This window comes from Trachypithecus francoisi, unplaced genomic scaffold (genome assembly GCF_009764315.1).
Source record: "Trachypithecus francoisi isolate TF-2019V2 unplaced genomic scaffold, Tfra_2.0 Lachesis_group7, whole genome shotgun sequence".
Taxonomy (NCBI): domain Eukaryota; kingdom Metazoa; phylum Chordata; class Mammalia; order Primates; family Cercopithecidae; genus Trachypithecus; species Trachypithecus francoisi.
This window is the reverse complement of record NW_022681472.1, coordinates 56,544,713-56,569,099: the sequence shown is the minus strand read 5'-3', so window position 1 is coordinate 56,569,099 and position 24,387 is coordinate 56,544,713. Positions and strand designations below refer to the sequence as shown.

The window sequence follows — 24,387 nt, the reverse complement described above, 5'->3', positions numbered from 1 at the left end:
CGTCACCATCATCAAAGACCAGAGACAGATAAAACCACAAAGATGGGGAAAAAGCAGAGCAGAAAAGCTGGAAATTCAAAAAATAAGAGCGCATCTCCCCCTGCAAAGGAGCGCAGCCCATCGCCAGCAACGGATCAAAGCTGGTCAGAGAATGACTTTGACGAGATGAGAGAAGAAGGCTTCAGTCCATCAAACTTCTCAGAGCTAAAGGAGGAATTACATACCCAGCGCAAAGAAACTAAAAATCTTGAAAAAAGAGTGGAAGAATTGACAGCTAGACTAATTAATGCAGAGAAGGTCATAAACGCAATGACAGAGATGAAAACCATGACACGAGAAATACCTGACAAATGCACAAGCTTCAGTAACTGACTCGATCAACTGGAAGAAAGAGTATCAGCGATTGAGGATCAAATGAATGAAATGAAGCGAGAAGAGAAACCAAAAGAAAAAAGAAGAAAAAGAAATGAACAAAGCCTGCAAGAAGTATGGGATTATGTAAAAAGACCAAATGTACGTCTGATTGGGGTGCCTGAAAGTGAGGGGGAAAATGGAACCAAGTTGGAAAACACTCTTCAGGATATCATCCAGGAGAACTTCCCCAACCTAGTAGGGCAGACCAACATTCAAATTCAGGAAATACAGAGAACGCCACAAAGATACTCCTCCAGAAGAGCAACTCCAAGACACATAATTGCCAGATTCACCATGAAGGAAAAAATCTTAAGGGCAGCCAGAGAGAAAGGTCGGGTTACCCACAAAGGGAAGCCCATCAGACTAACAGCAGATCTCTTGGCAGAAACTCTACAAGCCAGAAGAGAGTGGGGGCCAATATTCAATGTTCTTAAAGAAAAGAATTTTCAACCCAGAATTTCATATCCAGCCAAACTAAGTTTCATCAGTGAAGGAGAAATAAAATCCTTTACAGATAAGCAAATGCTTAGAGATTTTGTCACCACCAGGCCTGCCTTACAAGAGACCCTGAAGGAAGCCCTAAACATGGAAAGGAACAACCAGTACCAGCCATTGCAAAAACATGACAAAATGTAAAGACCATCGAGGCTAGGAAGAAACTGCATCAACTAACGAGCAAAATAACCAGTTAATATCATAATGGCAGGATCACGTTCACACATAACAATATTAACCTTAAATGTTAATGGACTAAATGCTGCAATTAAAAGACACAGACTGGCAAACTGGATAAAGAGTCAAGACCCATCAGTCTGCTGTATTCAGGAGACCTATCTCACATGCAGAGACATACATAGGCTCAAAATAAAGGGATGGAGTAAGATCTACCAAGCAAATGGAAAACAAAAATAAGCAGGGGTTGCAATCCTAGTCTCTGATAAAACAGACTTTAAACCATCAAAGATCAAAAGAGACAAAGAAGGCCATTACATAATGGTAAAGGGATCAATTCAACAGGAAGAGCTAACTATCCTAAATATATATGCACCCAATACAGGAGCACCCAGATTCATAAAGCAAGTCCTTAGAGACTTACAAAGAGACTTAGACTCCCATACAATAATAATGGGAGACATCAACACTCCACTGTCAACATTAGACAGATCAACGAGACAGAAAGTTAACAAGGATATCCAGGAATTGAACTCATCTCTGCACCAAGCAGACCTAATAGACATCTATAGAACTCTCCACCCCAAATCAACAGAATATACATTCTTCTCAGCAGCACATCGCACTTATTCCAAAATTGACCACATAATTGGAAGTAAAGCACTCCTCAGCAAATGTAAAAGAACAGAAATTATAACAAACTGTCTCTCAGACCACAGTGCAATCAAACTAGAACTCAGGACTAAGAAACTCAATCAAAACTGCTCAACTACATGGAAACTGAACAACCTGCTCCTGAATGACTACTGGGTACATAACGAAATGAAAGCAGAAATAAAGATGTTCTTTGAAACCGATGAGAACAAAGATACAACATACCAGAATCTCTGGGACACATTTAAAGCAGTGTGTAGAGGGAAATTTATAGCACTAAATGCCCACAAGAGAAAGCTGGAAAGATCTAAAATTGACACTCTAACATCACAATTAAAAGAACTAGAGAGGCAAGAGCAAACACATTCAAAAGCTAGCAGAAGGCAAGAAATAGCTAAGATCAGAGCAGAACTGAAGGAGATAGAAACACAAAAAACCCTCCAAAAAATCAATGAATCCAGGAGTTGGTTTTTTGAAAAGATCAACAAAATTGACAGACCACTAGCAAGGCTAATAAAGAAGAAAAGAGAGAGGAATCAAATAGACGCAATAAAAAATGATAAAGGGGATATCACCACCGACCCCACAGAAATACAAACTACCATCAGAGAATACTATAAACACCTCTATGCAAATCAACTGGAAAATCGAGAAGAAATGGATAATTTCCTGGACACTTACACTCTCCCAAGACTAAACCAGGAAGAAGTTGAATCCCTGAATAGACCAATAGCAGGCTCTGAAATTGAGGCAACAATTAATAGCCTACCCACCAAAAAAAGTCCAGAACCAGATGGATTCACAGCTGAATTCTACCAGAGGTACAAGGAGGAGCTGGTACCATTCCTTCTGAAACTATTCCAATCAATAGAAAAAGAGGGAATCCTCCCTAACTCATTTTATGAGGCCAACATCATCCTGATACCAAAGCCTGGCAGAGACACAACAAAAAAAGAGAATTTTAGACCAATATCCCTGATGAACATCGATGCAAAAATCCTCAATAAAATACTGGCAAACGGATTCAGCAGCACATCCAAAAGCTTATCCACCATGATCAAGTGGGCTTCATCCCTGGGATGCAAGGCTGGTTCAACATTCGCAAATCAATAAACGTAATCCAGCATATAAACAGAACCAAAGACAAGAACCACATGATTATCTCAATAGATGCAGAAAAGGCCTTTGACAAAATTCAACAGCCCTTCATGCTAAAAACGCTCAATAAATTCGGTATTGATGGAACGTACCTCAAAATAATAAGAGCTATTTATGACAAACCCACAGCTAATATCATACTGAATGGGCAAAAACTGGAAAAATTCCCTTTGAAAACTGGCACAAGACAGGGATGCCCTCTCTCACCACTCCTATTCAACATAGTCTTGGAAGTTCTGGCTAGGGCAATCAGGCAAGAGAAAGAAATCAAGGGTATTCAGTTAGGAAAAGAAGAAGTTAAATTGTCCCTGTTTGCAGATGACATGATTGTATATTTAGAAAACCCCATCGTCTCAGCCCAAAATCTCCTTAAACTGATAAGCAACTTCAGCAAAGTCTCAGGATACAAAATTAATGTGCAAAAATCACAAGCATTCTTATACACCAGTAACAGACAAGCAGAGAGCCAAATCAGGAATGAACTTCCATTCACAATTGCTTCAAAGAGAATAAAATACCTAGGAATCCAACTTACAAGGGATGTAAAGGACCTCTTCAAGGAGAACTACAAACCACTGCTCAGAGAAATAAAAGAGGACACAAACAAATGGAAGAACATACCATGCTCATGGATAGGAAGAATCAATATCGTGAAAATGGCCATACTGCCCAAGGTTATTTATAGATTCAATGCCATCCCCATCAAGCTACCAATGAGTTTCTTCACAGAATTGGAAAAAACTGCTTTAAAGTTCATATGGAACCAAAAAAGAGCCCGCACTGCCAAGACAATCCTAAGTCAAAAGGACAAAGCTGGAGGTGTCATGCTACCTGACTTCAAACTATACTACAAGGCTACAGTAACCAAAACAGCATGGTACTGGTACCAAAACAGAGATATAGACCAATGGAACAGAACAGAGTCCTCAGAAATAATACCACACATCTACAGCCATCTGATCTTTGACAAACCTGAGAGAAACAAGAAATGGGGAAAGGATTCCCTATTTAATAAATGGTGCTGGGAAAATTGGCTAGCCATAAGTAGAAAGCTGAAACTGGATCCTTTCCTTACCCCTTATACGAAGATTAATTCAAGATGGATTAGAGACTTAAATGTTAGACCTAATACCATAAAAACCCTAGAAGAAAACCTAGGTAATACCATTCAGGAAATAGGCATGGGCAAGGACTTCATGTCTAAAACACCAAAAGCAATGGCAGCAAAAGCAAAAATTGACAAATGGGATCTCATTAAACTAAAGAGCTTCTGCACAGCAAAAGAAACTACCATCAGAGTGAACAGGCAACCTACAGAATGGGAGAAAATTTTTGCAATGTACTCATCTGACAAAGGGCTAATATCCAGAATCTACAAAGATCTCAAACAAATATACAAGAAAAAAACAAACAACCCCATCAAAAAGTGGGCAAAGGATATGAACAGACATTTCTCAAAAGAAGACATTCATACAGCCAACAGACACATGAAAAAATGCTCATCATCACTGGCCATCAGAGAAATGCAAATCAAAACCACAATGAGATACCATCTCACACCAGTGAGAATGGCAATCATTAAAAAGTCAGGAAACAACAGGTGTTGGAGAAGATGTGGAGAAATAGGAACACTTTTACACTGTTGGTGGGATTGTAAACTAGTTCAACCATTATGGAAAACAGTATGGCAATTCCTCAAGGATCTAGAACTAGATGTACCATATGACCCAGCCATCCCACTACTGGGTATATACCCAAAGGATTATAAATCATGCTGCTATAAAGACACATGCACATGTATGTTTATTGCGGCACTATTCACAATAGCAAAGACTTGGAATCAACCCAAATGTCCATCTGTGACAGACTGGATTAAGAAAATGTGGCACATATACACCATGGAATACTATGCAGCCATAAAAAAGGATGAGTTTGCGTCCTTTGTAGGGACATGGATGCAGCTGGAAACCATCATTCTTAGCAAACTATCACAAGAACAGAAAACCAAACACCGCATGTTCTCACTCATAGGTGGGAACTGAACAATGAGATCACTTGGACTCGGGAAGGGGAACATCACACACCGGGGCCTATCATGGGGAGGGAGGAGGGGGAGGGATTGCATTGGTGAGTTATACATGATATAAATGATGAATTGATGGGTGCTGACGAGTTGATGGGTGCAGCACACCAACATGGCACAAGTATACATATGTAACAAACCTGCACGTTATGTACATGTACCCTAGAACTTAAAGTATAATAAAAATAAAAGTAAAAAAAAAAAAAAAGAAATATTTACTAAGTTTCTATTATATGCCATGCATTCTGTTAAATTACGACTATTACTGTAGCATGTGTGATCTTTGGCTTTAAGAATTGGGCTTATATTTTGCATGTTGGATAACTGAGATTGAGGGGCAGTACCTGGCACAGGTGAGGTGGCCTCTACTCCATCTCAGCCAGGGTATGTGGAGAGCTAAGGCATAAAAACCGGACCTGGGTTGGCCAGGTGCAGTGGCTCACACCTGGAATCCCAGCATTTTGGGAGGCCAAGGTGGGTGGATCACTTCAGCTCAAGAGTTTGAGAGCAGTCCGGGCAACATGGTAAAAGCCTGTCTCTACTAAAATAGAAAAAATTAAGCCAGGTGTGGTGGCATGTGCCTAGAATACCAGCTACTTGGGAGCTACTTGGGAGGATGAGAATTGCTGGAACCCAGGAGGCACAGATTGCAGTGACCTGAGATCTCACCACCACTGCATTCGAGGCTGGGCAACAGAGGGAGACTCAGTCTCAAAACAAAAATAAAAACAAAAAGGAAAAACTGGACCTTGGGAAGAGGTGGGTGTGTTTCCATGGGCTCTGCTGTGACCTGCACCCCCTGTCATCCTCACCTACAGCCCTGTCCGCAGTGAGGCTCCCTCAGGCTCTGGCAGCTTGACCCTGTGCTGCTCAGTGCTGCCTGTCTTCCTGTTGTGTGAACTGGCTGACCTCACCTTTTTCTGTGCCTTTAGAAAAACAAAACCAGTTTGATTTATGCCCCTGCTCTTGCCAGCACCACCCTGCCCAAATAGATTTAAAGAAATCTGTGAGGGAAGCATTTAATCAGCTCATTTAGACCAAGTTACAGATGAGGCCATCTTGTGTAAGTGATATGGGGCTCTGTGAATAGTGATATGGGGCTCCGTTTCTTTGTACTCTGCCAGCATCAGACATGGCAATGGGGACAAGTTGGGAAAGCTTGCAAAGGACCTGTCAGCAGGAGGGGAGGGCTGTGCAGCCTGTATGCGCTGGCTCAGTTGTCCTCCCTGCCAAGTGCTGACCCAACCTGGCTGCTTCCCCTCTGACCTAACCTGATCTCCTCTTTCCCTGCCCATACCTCCTGTTCCTATCAGGCTGGCTCACTCTTTGTCTCTACCTGGCTCACTTTCTCTACAGGGGATGACTCCTGGTTTTAGTCTACCCCTCAAGGGTGCAATCATTTCTCAAAGCCCATCTTAGTCCCATGTCCTCTAGGAAGTCCCCCTTGATGACATGAGATGCCTTTCTCTGATTGCTGTGCCACCTCATGTTTCAACCTTGTCATGCTCCTTCCTCTTTTTGTGTGTATATTTTGTCTTCCCTGATTATTTACAAGCAAAATGCAAATATTTGAGTGAAGGGGCAGAACGAAGGCTTGTGGGTATGGAACACCCAGCATGGAATTCTGCCTTGGTAGTTGCTCAGCAGAGATTTGGTGGAAAAGGTGATGGTGATGGTGATGACAGCAGTGAGAAGACTGACTCCATCTTCTGCCAGTTGTTAGCTTGGATGTCCTAGTTTTAAGTCACTTCATCTCCCTGAGTCTGGGGTTGCTCCTGCTCAAGGTGGAATTTGACAATGTTCTTGGTGCTGAGGATCTATCTACCTCGTAGTACTGTTTTGAGGAGCAAATGGGATAATATGCAAGCTCTAGGCCATGCTCTTAGGTGCTAGATGCCACCACCCAGACTCTGAGCTGTGGCCCTTTATCTAGTGAATTTGGGTTTTTAACTATAAGGGGACTTGGAGAGGTGGGATGAATGAGTTGACTTAGAAACAGACACCGTTTGTGTCTGTAATTCTACTTGTCCCTGGCCATCACCTTTTGACATAGGTATGGAGGGGGGTGTGTGGATGCAGTAAGGTAGGGGAACTAGGTGACATTTTCAACTGACCTGTAAAGGCCTCTTTATGGCCATGTTAAAAGGCAGAGCTGTACGAAAAGGAAGTTGGTACAGGAGATTGTTCTGGGATTGTTTTTTGTTTTTGTTTTTTGTTTTGTTTTGTTTTGTTTTGTTTTGAGACGGAGTCTCGCTCTTTTACCTAGGCTGCAGTGAAGTGGTGCGATCTCCGCTCACTGCAATTTCCACCCCTGCCAAGTTCAAGTGATTCTCCTGCTTCAGCTTCCCGGGTACCTGGGATTACAGGTGCCTGCCACCACACCTGGCTAATTTTTGTATTTTTAGTAGAGACGGGGTTTTGCCGTGTTGGCCAGGCTGGCCTTGAACTCCTGACCTCAGGTGATCTGCCCGCCTCAGCCTCCCAAAGTGCTAGGATTACAGGCATGAGCCAACGCCCAGCCTGTTCTGGGGTTTGTGAAAATGTTTGTCAGATAATAGTCTTAAAAAAACCCCACAATATCCCAAACAAACAAAAACACCACATAATAAAAGAGCAGGAGAGGTATGTTTTCCTTCTGATCTCTTTAAATAGGTTTTTGAAAGACAGATAGGGCTGAACTGTAGTACCAGATAATTCTCAGTACGCTGGTGGTTTTGATAGCTCAACTGTGCACCGAGACCCATAGAATAGGTCCTCTTTTGGTGGCGTTGAATTTGGATTTGATTGTTGACTTTTGGCACATTTAACTACTCAGTTTCTTTTATGTTCATTGTCCCCCTTAGATCAGTATCAGAGAAGGGAGGGGAAAGATTCCTTGACAAGTCAGCTCAGGTTGTAAAAACCTGCTGGGAGGGTTTCTGCTCTGTGATAGGTATTAGAACCTTAATCCTTGTTGATTTTTCCCCAGATCTTGGCCTCAGAGCTTCCCCAAGATACTGTCCTACAGATGGATAACTCAGGCAGCCCTGTTCATTCAAGGCTGCTGTGATTAGAACTGATTTGGGAACATCTGCGACATTAACAAACACATGCCAATGAAGACAATTGCCTTTTCAAGATCACTTCATCAGTTAGCCAAGAAATAATTGTACACAAAGAAGTCAAATTTTTGCTTCTATTTAATGGAATTAGCAGAGATGGGTGCATCAATTCCAGGTTGTTTCAGCAGCACTGCCTGGGATAACGCTCCAACTGGGATGCCTTTTGACAGTTTCTGGAAGGGCGGAAAAATTTCCTTGAGTTTAAAAGAAACAGAATTGTCGCCATAATATTTTATACTAGGTTTAATAGCCTGGGCCACAGGAGTAAGACCCTGTCTCAAAAAAAAAAAAAATTATTCTAGGTTTAGATGAGAGATTGCAAACTTAAATGGCTATACACACACACACACCACACACACACACACACTTTTTGTTTGTTTTGTTTTGTTTTCTTGAGACAAAGTGTCACTCCTGTGGCCCAGGCCGAGTGCAGTGGTGTGATCTCGGCTCACTGTAGCCTTAGCATTGACGTCTCCAGCTAAGGTTATTCTCCCATCTCAACCTCCTGAGTAGCTGGGACTACAGGCACATGCTACCACACTTGGCTTAATTTTTTGTATTTTTAGTAGAGACAACATCTTGCCATGTTACCTAGGCTGGTCTTAAACTCATGGGCTCAAGCACTCTGCCTGCCTAGGCCTCCCAAAGTGTTGGGATTACAGGTGTGAGCCACCGCAGCCAACCGGCAAGTACTTTAAATGAGAGATGAGGGTCAAGTGAACAACAGTGGAGAGTGGTGGGAACGGATTAGGTCCCCTCACCAGACAGTTGCCTGAGTGTGAACCCACTGATTCCAGATCTCAGTTTTCAAGAGAAGCCAGAACATCAGTTTTTTTTTTTTTTTAATAAACTTTATTTTTTGAAACAGTTTTAGTTAACAGAGAAGATAGGACAGAGGGTTTCTATATAATCCACAGTTTCCTCTATTACTAAGGTTTTATATTAATATGGTACATTCATTACAATTAACAAATCAGTATTGATACATTCTTATTAACTACAATCTATAACTTTTCAGACATCCTTAGTGTTTACCTAATGTCCTGTTTCTCTTCCAGGACCCCGGCCAGGGTACCATGTTACATTGAGTTGTTAGGTCTCCTTGAGTTCCTCTTGACTGTGACAGTTTCTTAGATTTTCCTTATGTTTAATGACCTTGATAATTTTAAGGAGTACTTGTCAGATATTTTGTAGAATATCCTTCATGGAATTTGTCTTACATTTTTCACATGATTAGATGGGGGTTACGGGTTGGGGGGATGAAGACCCCAGAGATAAAGTACCACTTTAATCACATCGTATCAAGGGTACCTACCATCATCTGACTTACACTCTTGATGTTGATCTTCTTCACTTGGGTGAGGTAGTATTTGTCAGGTTTCTCCACTGTAAAGTTCCTCTTTTGTCTTCTCTTTCCAAAGTGTCCTCTTTGGAAGGAAGTCACTACGTGCAGCCCACACTGAGAGTGGGGATTTATGCTCCCCCTCCTTGAGGAGTATCTATAGAAATTATCTGATATGGCTTGGTGCAGTGTCTCAGGCCTGTAATCCCAGCACTTTGGGAGGCCGAGGTGGGCAGATCACTTGAGGTCAGGAGTTCAAGACCAGCTTGACCAACATGGAGAAACCCCATCTCTACTAAAAATACAAAATTAGCCAGGCGTGGTGGTGCATGCCTTTAATCCCAGCTACTTGGGAGGCTAAGGCAGGAGAATCGCTTGAACCCAGGAGGCAGAGGTTGCAGTGAGCCGAGATCGCACCATTGCACTGTGGTCTGGGCAACAAGAGCAAGACTCTGTCTCCGAAAAAAAGAAAGAAAAAGAAATTATCTGATGTTCTTCTGCACAAGAGATTTGTCTAGTTACTCCTATTTATTTAATAACAAATCTATAAGGACTCATGGATATTCACTTTATACTTTGGGTTATATTTCACTACCACTTGGTTGGTCAAATGATTCCATCTTGGCCCATGGAAGCTCTTTCATTTTGCTCCTTTGTCTCTGAGGCACTCCCATTCATGATTTGTTTTTTTCATTTGTTTTGAATATTTCCTTACTTTCTGGAGCTACAAGATACTCCAGGCCCATCTTGTATATTTCCTGCCTCAGTCCTAGAAATCAGCCATTTCTCCATAGATCCTTGGTTGCATTTGTTGTAGAATGGTATTGGAAACTAAGATCTGGGCACTAGATATGTTCATTGCTACTGGAGTGTTGTTGCATCTATGTCCTCTCAGTTGACAGAGCAAGGAAATATATGTGTGTATACTAACCCATGTATACGGACATATGAACAAATATTTCTATATGTAATCATCTGTATCTATATTAAACTAAACATGTGGTCATACTAATATATTCAACTCTAGTGCATTACCACATGGATCATTCTAGCCTCTTCCCCTTATGTGTAAACTTCCACTACAACAGTTGGAAACCTGACTCCCACTATCTGCCGTGCATTTACTTGTTTGATTCTGTATACACATGTAGGAGTATAGCGCTGTTAACCTATACTTCTGTGGGAAACAGCTTTATCAGCCAGAGTCCAATGCCTGTGTACAGTTAGTTTCTTTGCCTTTAGTTTACAGACTCCACTCATTTAAAGCGACTTAGGTCAGCACTTTGTTTCTCATCACGTTCAGTGAACTGGTTTCATACATTTGTAACGTAGTTTTATCACATTCTACATTCCATCCTCAGATTCCTCCAATCTCCTAAATTATTTCTAAAAATATTTGCAAACATGAAGCTTCTGTTGTAAACTTCAGAAAACATGAAGTTCTGTTGTAATTTTGACTAATGCATAGTGTCATGCATCCACAATTCTAGTTTCATATAGATTAGTTTTATTGCCCTAAAAAACTCCATGTGTTTCAGCTATTCAGTACCTCCCTGCCCCAAAACTTGGTGGCTGTTGATCTTTTTATAAAGTCTCTATACTTTTGCCTTTTCCAGAATGTCATATAATTGAAATCATATAGTATATAGCTTTTCCAGACTGGCTTCTGTCACTTAGCTATATTTATTTATGTTTCATTCATGTCTTTTGTGTTTTGATAGCTTATTTCATTTTATTTCTGAATAACATTTCATTGTGTGGATATATCACAATTTGCTTATCCATTCACAGATTGAAGGACATCTTTGTTGTTTAAATTTTGGGGATTATGAATAAAGTTGCCATAAACATTTGGGGGTTATGAATAAAGTTGCCGTAAACATTTTGTATGGACAGTTTTCAAATCAGTTGGGTATTTATTGCTGGATTATAGAGTAAGTCTATGTTTAGCTTTGTAAGAAATTGCCAAACTGTCTTTCAAAGTGGTTGTAATATTCTGTATTCTCTTCGAGATACAAGTTTTTAAAATTTTCAATCACACAAATAACTGCTGTTACCAAATTCCAGTTATCTAAAAATCAAACAACCAACCACCAAAAAAATGAACCAGGGGGCCAGGTGTGGTGGCTCATGCCTGTAATCTCAGCACTTTGGGAGGCCAAAGCAGACGGATCACGCGGTCAGGAGATCGAGACCATCCTGGCTAACATGGTGAAACCCCGTCTCTACTAAAAATACAAAAAAAAATTAGCCAGGTGGCGGGTGCCTGTAGTCCCAGTTACTTGGGAGGCTGAGGCGGGAGAATGGCGTGAACCCAGGAGAAAGAGCTTGTAGTGAGCTGGGATTGCCCCACTGCACTCCAGCCTGGGTGACAGAGCGAGACTTGGTCTCAAAAACAAAAAACAAACAAACAAAAAAAACATGTTTTGCCCACAGGCAGGCAGTTAATAACCGCTCCAGATGTTAGACCAATGTTTTCCAATAGAACTTTTGTGCTGATGGAAATGCTCTATATCTGCTTTGCCCAACTGAATAGCAAATTGCAATATTTCAAGTGACTATTAAGCATTTGAGATGTAGCTAGCAAGACTGAAGATTGAATTTAAAAATTTTATATTACTTTAATTAGGTTCAAATTTACTCACAGGTGGCTAATGCCTACCATATTAGATGGCACAGTTCTAAGTCATTGTAAGAATTTTGGGTTTACTTGAGTGAGATGAGAAGTTGAGGAGGATTTTGAGCAAGACAGTGGAATGATCTGACTTACTTTTCTTATTTTAAGAGATGATAGAGTCTTGCTCTGTCGCCCAGGCTGGAGGGCAGTGGCTATCATAGTGCATCACAGCCTTGACCTCCTGGGCTCGAGCAACCCTCCTGCCTCAGCCTCCCAAGTAGCTGGGACTACAGGTGCACATTACTGCACCTGGCTGACTTACATTTTAAAAGTATCACTTTAGGCTGGGTGCAGTAGTTCACACCTGTAATCCCAGCACTTTGGGAGGCCGAGGCAGCCAGATCACCTGTGGTCAGGAGTTCAAGAGCAGCCTAGCCAACATGGCAAAACCCCATCTCTACTAAAAATACAAGAATTAGCCAGGTGTGGTGGTGCACACCTGTAGTCCCAACTACTTGGGAGACTGAGGCAGGAGAATCGCTTGAACCCAGGAGGTGGAGGTTGCAGTGAGCCAAGATCATGCCACTGCACTCCAGCCTGGGCAGCAGAGCAAGACTCTGTCTCAATAAAATAAAATAAAATAAAAATAAAGTATCACTTTAGATGCTATGTTAGGAATAGACTGAAGGAGTCATGGGTAGAAGCAGAGAGACTTGTTGGAAGGCTACTGCAATAATCTAGAGAAGAGATGACAGTGGCTTGGACCAGGGTGATGGTAGTGGGCATGGAGGGAAGTCATCAGATTCTTGACTTTTTTGAAGTTAGGGCCTATCTATACAAGGTAAATATTTGCCAAATACTCACTGTATTTGTGACAAAGGCCATGGAATTAAAAATCCTTACTGTTTGCAGCCTCATTTTTCTTATTCCATCTTTCATTTTCTTTAAGCCACTAAGTATGGTAATAGTAAGATTTCAGCCCTCCTGCTCTAGAGATACCGTGTTAAAACCTGATTGGGTTTCTGAGTGGTTTCCTTTGTCTTATTTTCAGGAGAATGATTCTGTGCCTTACCTTCAAGTTGCCACTACAAGTGTAGGGCTGGAATAAAGATGCACACTTTTTGTTCTTAATTTTAAAATAATTTTTTATATATCCACTTTTTAGGTTCCATAAAAATAATTACTGCCATGGTCATGGGTCATATACGAGTAAGTGGGAGAGAAGGACCTGGCTGGTTTCTACTTGGGATCATATGTCAGCATTATTGGAATTCTGTAACCAGCACTGGTCCAATAGAAACATAATGTACGTCCTCGGCTGCGTGCGGCGGGCTCACGCCTGTAATCTCAGCACTTTGGGAGGCAGAGGCGGGCGGATCACCTAAGGTTGAGAGTTCAAGACCAGCCTGACCAACAGGGAAAAACATTGTATCTACTAAAAATACAAAATTAGCCTGGCCTGGTGGCACATGCCTGTAATCCCAGCTACTCAGGAGGCTGAGGCAGGATAATTGCTCAAATCCGGGAGGCGGAGGTTGCAGTAAGCCGAGATCGAGCCGTTGTGCTCCAACCTGGGCAACAAGAGTAAAACTCCACCTCAAAAAAAAAAAAGAAAGAAAGAAAGAAAAGAAAGAAAGAAAGATAGAAAGAAAGAGAGAGAGAGAGAAAGAAAGAGAAAGAAAGAAAGAAAGAAAGAAAGAAAGAATCACTTATGCAATTTAAAATTTTCTGATAGGCATGTTAAAAAGAGTAAAAGGAAACAGATGGAATTCATTTTAATAATATATTTTATTTAATTCAATGTATCCAAAATATTATCATTTCAACATGTAATCAATATAAAAATTATCAGTGAGATATTTTACATTCTCTCTTCTTTGAAATTTGGAATGCATGTTACACCTACAACACATCTCAATCCAAACTAGCCACGTTCAGGTGCTGATTCACCACAGGTGGCTGGTGGCTACCGCATTAGGTGACACAGCTGTAAGCATCTGTCAAGTTCGGATTTGGTGGAGGTAGGGTTGAGGAATTTAATTCCCGTTGTCATTGATATCACAGACACTATTGTGGAATGAATCAAGATAATATTGTATGATGTGAGCAGTGGCTAGTCTTGTAAAACAAATGAAAGATAAACATACATCTCAGCTCTACCAAACTTAGACTGGAGCTGCCGGTCTGTGATGTGTCTAGTAACATCTCCAGAATATATACTGAAATAAATTCCTCCTTAAGAAAATCAAATTGTCCTCTTTTCCCTCTTTGAGCCACCAGGAAGGCTTAACTTGAACTAAAGTGCTGGGATGGGACTTGCCCTAGAGGAGACTTTAGTAATCTCATCAACCCTGAACTGGTAGGTCACCTGCCTAACTGTGTTTCCTGGATCTTTCAGCTAAGACGGGTCTTTGGAAATTGCCTGCCACCCTTCCCACCAAAGTACTATTTGGCAATGACCACAGCTATGGCTGATGAGAGGAGGAACCAACTGGAACAATATTTGCAAAATGGTATGTATTTTCAGGGTTTTTAAAAAAACAGATTTATTGCAATGTAAGTTATATGCCACAAAATTCACCTGCTGAAGTGTACAAGTCAATTCTTTTACAATATATTTATGTAATTAATTGTGTGACCATTACCATAATCTAATTTTAGAATATTGTCATCACCCCCGAAAGAAACCTCATACCCATTGGCAATCACGTCCTCTTTCCCTCCCCCACCAGGCCCTGGCAACTACTACTGTAATTTTTATCTCTAAAGATTTGCCTATTCTGGACATTTCATATATAAGGGATCATATAAAATGTGTTCTTTGTATTTGGCTTTAAAAATACCGTTTTTTTTTTTTTTTTAAAGAGATGAGGTCTGGCTGGGCATGGTTTCTCACACCTGTAATCGCAGCGCTTTGGGAGGCTGAGGCAGGAGGATCACTTGAGGCCAGGAGTTCAAGACCAGCCTGAGCAACATAGAGAGAACCTGTCTCTAAACAAAATTTTAAAAATTAGTCAGATATGGTGGTGCGTGCCTATAATCCCAGCTACTCAGGAAGCTGAGGTGGGAGGATTGCTTGAGCACAGGAGGCTGAGGCTACAGTGAGCCATGACTGCTCCACTGCACTCCAGCCTGGGTGACACAGCAAGACAGTGACTCTAAAAAAGATTAAAAAAATAAATAGATGAGGTCTCACTATGTTGCTCAGGCTGGTCTCAAATTCCTGGGCTCAAGTGATCCTCCTGCCTCAGCTTCCTAAAGTGTTAGGATTACCGATGTGAGCCACCACACCCAACTTAAATGTCTCAGCAGTTATATGCTTGCTGATTTTATTTTATTTTTTGAGACAGGATCTTTCCCTGTTGCCCAGGCTGGAGTGCAGTGGCACAATCATGGCTCACTATAGCCTTGATCTCCTGGAGTCAAGCAATCCTCCCACCACAGCTTCCCAAGAATCTGGGGCTATATGTGCAACATACCATGCCTGGCCAATTAAAAAAACTTTTTTTTATAGAGATGGAGTCTCACTATATTGCCCAGGCTGGTCTCAAACCCCTGGCCTTAAGCAATCCTCCCATGTCAGCCTCCCAAAGTGCTGGAATTACAGATATGAGCCACTGCATCCAGCCAGTATGTATGTATTTATTTATTTATTTATTCATGACAGAGTCTCGCTCTGTCGCCCAGGCTGGAGTGTAGTGGTGTGATCTTGGCTCACTGCAACCTCTGCCTACTAGGTTCAAGTGATTCTCCTGCCTCAGCCTCTCAGGTAGCTGGGATTACAGGTGCTTGCCACCATGCTCAGCTAATTTTTGTATTTTTTTAGTAGAGATGGGGTTTCACCATGTTGGCCAGGCTGGTCTCCAGCTCCTGACCTCAAATGATCTGCCCAATTCAGCTTCCCAAAGTACTGGGATTACAGGAGTGAGCCACCACGCCTGGCCTACTTTATGTTTAGAGTCACACTTAGGTGCTGTATTTTGGCTTTGATTGGGAGGTTAAAAGAAAAAGTGTCTGGATTGGGAATAAACAAAAGGATGAGATGAACCACTTACAGGAAAGCTCTTAAGAGATATCAGAGGTCTTTATTAGCAATGACAGAGCTTGTGCCTCCATCTTAGTCCTTACCAGGAAGCCACGCTAAGGCACCAAGGACATTCAGCTCTGGCCCCTGTGAGGCTCACAATACAACAGCTTGCCCATCGCCTGGGTCCTAGAAATGCTGTGCACAGCAAAGCTGTGGTTGGCAAGATTAGGCTGTCACCAAAAAGAGGATGTTGAGGGGAAATGGCAAAAATGGCACTTAAAGACTTAAAGTTTTTAAAATTGGAAAAGTGTACACACATAATATTTTTAAAAATATAAACTACCCAAAAGAATATACAATGAAAGGTAAGTTCCCCTTCCAGGCTGTTTGTATATTCCAGGCTGTTTGTATATTCCCTAGCAGCAATTTGCCTGTATGTAGATCCCTTTTTGCTCAACACAAATTGAAGTTTACTATACATACTTTTCTGTACCTGATTTTCAGAGCTTTTTATTCTAAAATTTTGGTTTACAGAAAAGTTGCAAACATAATGCAAAGAATTTCTGTATACTCCACCCAGATTGCCCAGATGTTTACATTTTACATTTGTCTTTTCATTCTTTTTTCCTTGTGTGTGTATGTGTATATATGAATCTCTTGCATCTTTTTTTAGACTCACTTGAATGTTACACACCTCAGCCATCTTATTTTAAGATACTTTGTGACTTTGGGAGGCTGAAGTGGGCAGATCACCTGAGGCCAGGAGTTCAAGACCAACCTGGCCTATATGGCAAAACTCCGTCTCTACTAAACATACAAAAAATTGGCTGGCTATGGTAGCAGGTCCCTGCAATCCCAGCTCCTCGGGAGGCTGAGGCAGGAGAATTGCTGGAACCCAGGAAGTGGAGGCTGCAGTGAGCCGAGATTGTGCCATTGCACTCCAGCCTGGGCAATGAGAGTGAAACTCCACCTCAAAAAAATAAAAAAAAAAAATAAAATACTTTGTGTATTTCCTAAGATCACAGAGATTCTTATATAACCACAGTATAGTTAGCAAAATCAGGAAACAGTATTGATATAATAATGTTCAATGTATCAAAATCAGGAAACAACATTGATACAATAATGTTCAATGTATCAAAACCAGGAAACAACATTGATACAATAATTTATCTAGAGACCTTATTCAAACTTCAACAATTAGGCTAGGCATGGTAGCTCATGCCTGCAATTCCAGCACTTTAGGAGGTTAAGGCAGGAGGATCCCTTAAGCCCAGGAGTTCAAGGCCAGCCTGGGCAATATAACAAGACCCTGTCTGTATCAAAAAATTAAAAATAAACAAAAATTAGCTGGGTGTAGTGGCACATGCCTGCACCTACTTGGAAGGCTGAGGTGGGAGGATTGCTTGAGCCCAGGAGTTTCAGGCTGCAGTAAACTCTGATCCTGCCACTGCAGTCCATCCTGGGCAACAGAGAAAGACCCTGTCTCAAAAAATAAAATAAAGTCAGCAAACATAAAACTGCTGAGACATTTAGGCTGGGAGTGATGGCTCACACCTGTAATCCCAGCACTCTGGGAAGCTGAGGCAGGAGGATCACTTGAGCCCAGGAATTTGAGACCAACCTGGGCAACACAGATCTCATCTCTTTTTATTTTTATTTTAGAGTCACTGTCTTGTTGTGCCACCCACGCTGGAGTGCGGTGGTGCAGTCACAGCTCACTGCAGTCTCGACCTCCTGAGCTATGATTTGAGCAACTGCACTCCAGCTTGGGTGACAGATGGAGACCCTGTCTCTAAAAATAAATAAATAAAACATCACCAACTATTATACTAATGTCCTTCATAGCTCAAGAAAAAAGATTTTCTCCTGTATGTTGACTTTTTTCTCTTAAAATATGTATCTTAGAGGTCATTCTACATCAGCAGTCATAGATTTACCTCATTGTTTTTCATGGCTGCATCTTTTTCTTAAACATAGTAAGTAAAAACTCTAGAAGCCATCTATTTTCCATTAATTTTTTTTTTTTTTTTTTTTGTCATGGGACCATACTTCTTTTTAGACCTACTGAATGAGCTCTTTCAAAGTTCAAGTTCAAAATGTAATATCTTTTGAATTTTCATTCTCCCTTGGTTTGTTTTCTCGTGTCTTAGCAAAATGCTCCTTTAATACCTGGCCTTTTTACAAGTGATCACACTGCTTAAGGTTTTGCTTTTCCAGGACTGGTCTTTATTCTTATCAGAATGACTTGTGTACCCTCTTTGACAAGGTCAAGTAAGAAGACAGTATGGCTTCGCCTCATGACTCAGAGCACAGGTTCTAGAATCAGACCCAGTGTCAAATCCCACTTTAGTTCCTTACCAGTTGTGTGACCGTGGGCAAGATACCTACCTTCTCTGAGTCTCCATTTTTTAAATCCATGAAATAGAAATAATTTACCTCAGAGTTTGTCATGAAGATTAGATAAGCTAAAATATACAAAGGTTTTAGCCTAGTACTGGTACGTAATAGTCATGCAGTAAATACCAGTTGGGTGAATACCTTTTTCAGCAGCTTTCCTCATTCCCAATAATTTATGCTGATGAATATAGCTATTCATAGTTTGACTATATGCCCCGTTGCGGAAAATCATGCAAGGGCTTTCCCTCCTCCACCCCGGGAATTACTCCCCAGAAAAGACAGAATGATTTTTATAAATAGTTTCTCATGTTGCAGGGACTTTCTCTCTTCGTTTATTTTGCAACACATGATGTTTTTTGGGAAAGGCACAGCCTGCAATGAAGTGAGTCATAAAAAATGCTGGTAGAGGATGTTTGATGAAATTAGTAAAACAGGCCGGGCATGGTGGCACATGCCTGTAATCCCGGCACCTTGAGAGAATGAGGCAGGAAATTGCTTGAACCCGGGAGGCAGAGGTTGCAGTGAGCTGAGATCACGCCATTCCACTCCAGCCTGGGTGACAGAGCAAGACTCTGTCTCAAAAAAGAAAAAAAAGGAAAACAGTAATGAAAACAGAAGGAAGAAAGAAATTTGGCAGCATTTAGTAAGTACGTAAGTGTAGCTGAAGCACACGATATAGGAGAGGATCTGTGGCAAGGGGGGTGAACCAGGAGGAACCAGGCTGGGCCATACCTTGTGGGTTTGCAGTTCTCATGGGGGTGTGTCTGCCCCATCTGCTCTGCCCATATCTCCTGGCTATTTGTGTCAGGAGCTTTAAAACTAAGGGTGAAAATATTTTTGTTAAGTATAGAAGAATGAAATATTTTAAATCTCTCTGACTGCCTTGTCATTGTTTTTTTTTTTTTGGTAACATCTTGAGAACTCCTATGATTCAAAGGGGTGCTCTTGGCCGGGCGCGGTGGCTCACACCCGTAATCCCAGCATGTTGGGAGGCCGAGGCGGGCAGATCACCTGAGTTTGGGTGTTTGAGACTAGCCTGGCCAACATGATGAAACCCCATCTCTACTAAAAACACAAAAATTAGCCAGGCGTGGTGGCAGGTGCCTGTAACCCCAGCTACTTTGGAGGCTGAGGCAAGAGAATCACCTTAACCCAGGAGGCGGACATTGCAGTGAGCCAAGATCACGTCACTACACTCCAGCCTGGGCGACTGGGTGAGACTCCAAAGAGATGCTCTCAATGGATGTTTCTTGGTTGGATTAAATTTTCAAATTACCCTGTGTCTTGCTAGTCTGGGAGCCTAGACGTAGGTTTTAAGATCATTCTGATTCTTCATATAAACTTCATTATCATCCTGGTAGGGCAACAAAATGGATGTTGAGTAGTATGGGTGTGTATAAATAAAGTGAGATGCCTGGGAACACTGTCACCCTGGATGGGTGTCATGAGTTCCTGTTGTTAAGGCTGCCTGTAGGAGGCAACCTTTGGGGGTTTTCCTGTATCTGAAAGGTTTCAGCATTCATCACTTCAGGGAGGAGACAGAGCACTGGCAAGGCATGAGCGATCTCTGGAGGACACAGCAATTAATAGGCAAGGCCCAGCCCAGCCCATGCTAACCTGGCTCACCGTCCATGTTTTTCAGTAACCATGGACCCAAACGTGTTGAGAAGTGATGTCTTCGTTGAGTTTTTAAAACTGGCACAGCTGGTAAGCTTGTTCTTCTTTAATGGGGCCATCATTCCTCTGCAGGACACTCTTCATGAACCATGTGTGCAGGTACACACACATGTGTGCATTGGCCACAGTCCCACAGAGCCTGGACTTGGGCAAAATATATTCATTTCAAGTCAATTGGGGGATGGTTCCTATTTTGTTCTTTTGGAGGTTTAGACTTTAGATGGAAAGTGAAGTGTGTCACTTGACCTTTGGCTCATTTTATTAAGTAGATCCCTTTTTCTGTAGCCTAAGAATCATACATCTCAAAACAGGATATGAAGAAGAGGCCCTCTGAGTACAGTACGAGAACTACAGCCTTTATCATTAAGGGTTCCCATAACATGTCTGTGACCCAGCTTCTGTAGCTGAGATTTCCAAGTGGGCCACAGTGAAGACATCAGGAAAGCAGGCCATGCTGTCTATTCCTTGTGTATTCTCTACCTCTACCTTTATTGTAAATGAATCATAGAGAAAATTCAACATGAACAGAATGACATACAGCAACTCCCTTTCCTTTGTTGATCTAAAGAATCATGGGTCACTTGCTCCCTAGGCTGAAATTGTTAAGTACATTTGTTCAGAACAACACTCATTCTAATGGCACATAAAGAAACATTGTTATGCCTGTATGTATGAGCTTGGCTGGAAAAGCTCTGAAAGAATTGATGTTCTGCAGTAATATGATACTAGTTAACTGGAACCTTAGCCAGGGGAGGAAGGATCGGATTTGCAAAAACTGGAACACATTTCATTCATTTATTTACTCATTTATAAAATAAAATCCTATTGGGTTCTCAGAACAAGTCTCATGTAGACAGGGGTTCAAATGTGTTGGGATATTTACTGGCCCACTCAACCTGAGAAATGGCCCTAGAGCCTTCTGTTCTGTAGTGGTTCATATTTTCACATTTGCTTGATGGTTTGTATATACACATACTTTCTTATTCTTTGAAAAGTTTGTTCTGGAAGTGGTGATGATAGTAAAATTCAAATAGCACAAGTGTATACAATGAAAAGTAACTTTTCTTCCCTTATGATTCCCCTCCTCAGTGACAACTGTTGTTTATAGTCTAATAGTTTATAGTGCTCTTTTGCTATACATACATGCACATATATAAGCATGCATATATATACATACATGCACACACACAACCATGTGTCACTTAACAATATGGATTCATTCTGACAAATGCATCATTAGGCGATTTTGTCGTTGTGTGAACACCATGGAGTGTACTTACACACACACACACACATTTTATTTTATAAGCAAGCACACACTCAACACACTTTTTGAACTTGCTTTTTAATGGCTGGGTGCTGTGGCTCACGTCTGTAATCCCAGCACTTTGGGAGACTGAGGTGGACAGATCAGCTGAGGTCAGGAGTTCGAGACCAGTCTGGCCAATGTGGTGAACCCCTGTCTCTATAAAAATAAAAATTCAGCCAGTCGTGATGGCTCACACCTACAATCCCAGCTACTTGGGAGGCTGAGACAGCATTGCTTGAACCCGGGAGGTGGAGGTTACAGTGAGCTGAGATCATGCCACTGCAATCCAGCCTGGGTGACAGAGCAAGACTCTATCCCGAAAAAAAATTTTTTTTTAAATTGACCTTGCTGTTTAAAACCTATGTCTTGCAGATCATTCTATATCTGCACATATGATAGTAAGTTGACTTTAGTTCAGTCATCTTTTGGGGGTGCACTATGGGTTTTGTTTTCCGTCATTCATGGGATCATTCAGTGTTTCTGAGCTTTGTCTTATATATCCTTGTTTGTTTGTTTTTCAGACAGAGTTTCGCTCTTGTTGCCCAGGCTAGGGTGCAGTGGCATGATCTCGGCTCACCGCAACCTCCACCTTCCGGGTTCAAGTGATTCTATTGCCTCAGCCTCCCAAGTAGCTGGGATTAAAGGCATGAGCCACCACGCCCAGCTAATTTTTGTATTTTTAGTAGAGACAGGATTTTTACCATATTAGTCAGGCTGGTCTTGAACTCCTGACCTTGTGATCTTCCTGCCTCAGCCTCCCAAAGGGCTGGCATTACAGGCATGAGCCACCCTGCCCAGCCAGTTTTGTATATCTTATTTTCCTGATAATTTGAAAGGTTTTATACCTGATTTTAGTTCAATATTTTGCCTTTGTGACTTCATACAAAAGCCTTATGCCTCTAGCTGTGTTTTTCAGTGCCTCTTTTTACTTTTTCTAACACAATTTTCACTTTTGTAATGGCTTTATTTTCCTCTTCCATTTCTTCCATGAACTCTGCCAGCTCGCTTTTATATCTTTTTGTTATCTTATTTCTTGAGGCTTTTATCTATTCTTTGAGGTCTTCATTCAGAAACACCTTCTTTTTATTAACACATCCATCATTTTCATCTGCTTAATGATGTAATTTTTTTGGTGTATGTTTTTTGCCTTTCATTGGTCACGTTTCTTTCCTCCTTTCTTGCAGGAGTTTTGCACAGGTCCCTTGCCAGTTGTCTTGAGGTCATCAATCAACTTTGAAAGGGGCTGCTGTTGTGAGCTAGCTGTTTGCTGACACATAGTATTGGGGAGGGGGCCTGAGTTGAATTCATCGAATATCTTGTATTTCCAGGTCTTGTTTCTTGTTTCTGAACACTTTCTTATGAACACTCTACCTAAGGCCTGAGCAGACTGTCTAGCAGCAAAGCTTTAAACTACAGCTCCTCATACCATGATCTAGCCTTCTAATATTTTGATTGACTAAGATCAGCATCCCCTGACTCGGTTTAGGGGTTCAGAGTTCAGGTTAAGTAGTGAGATGGCCTCGATTCAAATTTTGGCTGCCCTACTTTTGATTTATATGACTTGGGTCAATTTACTTAGGCTTTTTGTGCTGCAGTTTCCCCATCTGTAAAATGGGGAGAAGAGCTTCTGTCTCTTGGGGTTGCTTTGAGGATTAAATTAACTGATGCCCTTAAGACATATCATCTGGCACAATGTTAATAGATAAGAGGTAGTCACTCCCTCCGCTTCTTGGGTTCAAGTGATTCTCCTGTCTCAGCCTCCCGAGTTGCTGGGACTACAGGCGCCTGCCACCACGCCTGGCTAATTTTCGTATTTTTAGTAGAGATGGGATTTCTCCATGTTGGTCAAGCTGGTCTTGAACTTCTGACCTTAGGTGATCTACCCATCTCGGCCTCCTAAAGTGCTGGGATTATAGGTGTGAGCCACCACGCCCGGCCAAGACATAGGTTTTAAAAAGCAAAATCTTAATGCCAGTCCCTTTTCTTTCCCCAGCCATGCTGAGAGATTGCCTTTTGCAAAGATGGAGTATCTGTATATCTCTTCAGCATCCCCTGCCACTAGGTGGTATCCAATGGGGCCCGGAGTAGCGCTCCCAGACAGGCTGAGCACCACGTGATTAACTGCTTTGAGGCAGCTTATGTATTCCTTGAGTTCTGCAGCACTTTGAGACTTCTAATTCCCTCCTTCCTGACCAGGTTCAATTTCACTGCACTTGGCAGCCCTTCTGAAAACCTCAGGCTATTTGTAAGTTTCTTCAAGGATGCTTTTCTTTTCATTGTTTTCTGTCTGCCTCTAAAGAGAGGTCAGGACAGAGGTAACAGTCACTTCCCAGAGCCTTAACATGTTTTAAAATATGTGCTCTTTTTGAGTTGAATTGTGTTGAATTTAACAACTGGAGAAATCTTTTAATTTTTCAAGATCAGTGCGCTTTGTTGCTATTCTGCTCTGAGGTAGAGGAATGTCTAATAGCCATGGTGCCCATCCAGGAAAATCCATATGCAGATTCACCGGGCTGGAAACCTCATCACATGCAATGATGGGCTACTGTCATCTCTCTACAAGGGAAATAGGAAACATTCTTAAGAATGTTCCTCTGCCTCAGAGCAGAATAGCAACAAAGCACATATTTTAAAACGTGTTAAGGCAGCCCATGTATTGGCGGATTTTGAAGTTTCTTTAAAATGAATGTGTTTTTGTTAGTTTTCTAGTGTGAATTGTGTTTTTTCATTCCTGCTGCATCATAGATCAGTATGGCAGCTGAGCCAAGCACATGGCAAGTGGCTCACACCTGTAATCCCAGAACTTTGAGGGAGAATTATTTGAGGCCAGGAGTTGAAGACCAGCCTGGGCAACATAGTGAGACTCTGTCTCTACAAAAAAATAATAATAAGAGATGTTTAGATGGGGGTAGTGGCACGTGTCGATAGCCCCA

General features: G+C 41.6%; 1 protein-coding gene across 3 annotated transcripts in view; it reads left to right on the top strand.

Annotated features, from left to right (window-relative positions):
• SNX31 (sorting nexin 31) overlaps positions 1 to 24,387 on the top strand; it is a 78,347-nt gene that overhangs the window by 5,700 nt on the left and 48,260 nt on the right. For all 3 annotated transcript variants that reach the window (XM_033203176.1, XM_033203177.1, XM_033203175.1), the window contains exons 3-4: positions 14,440 to 14,554; positions 20,111 to 20,175. In XM_033203176.1, the coding sequence (XP_033059067.1) occupies positions 14,440 to 14,554; positions 20,111 to 20,175 (180 nt within the window). The remainder of the gene's footprint in view (positions 1 to 14,439; positions 14,555 to 20,110; positions 20,176 to 24,387) is intronic.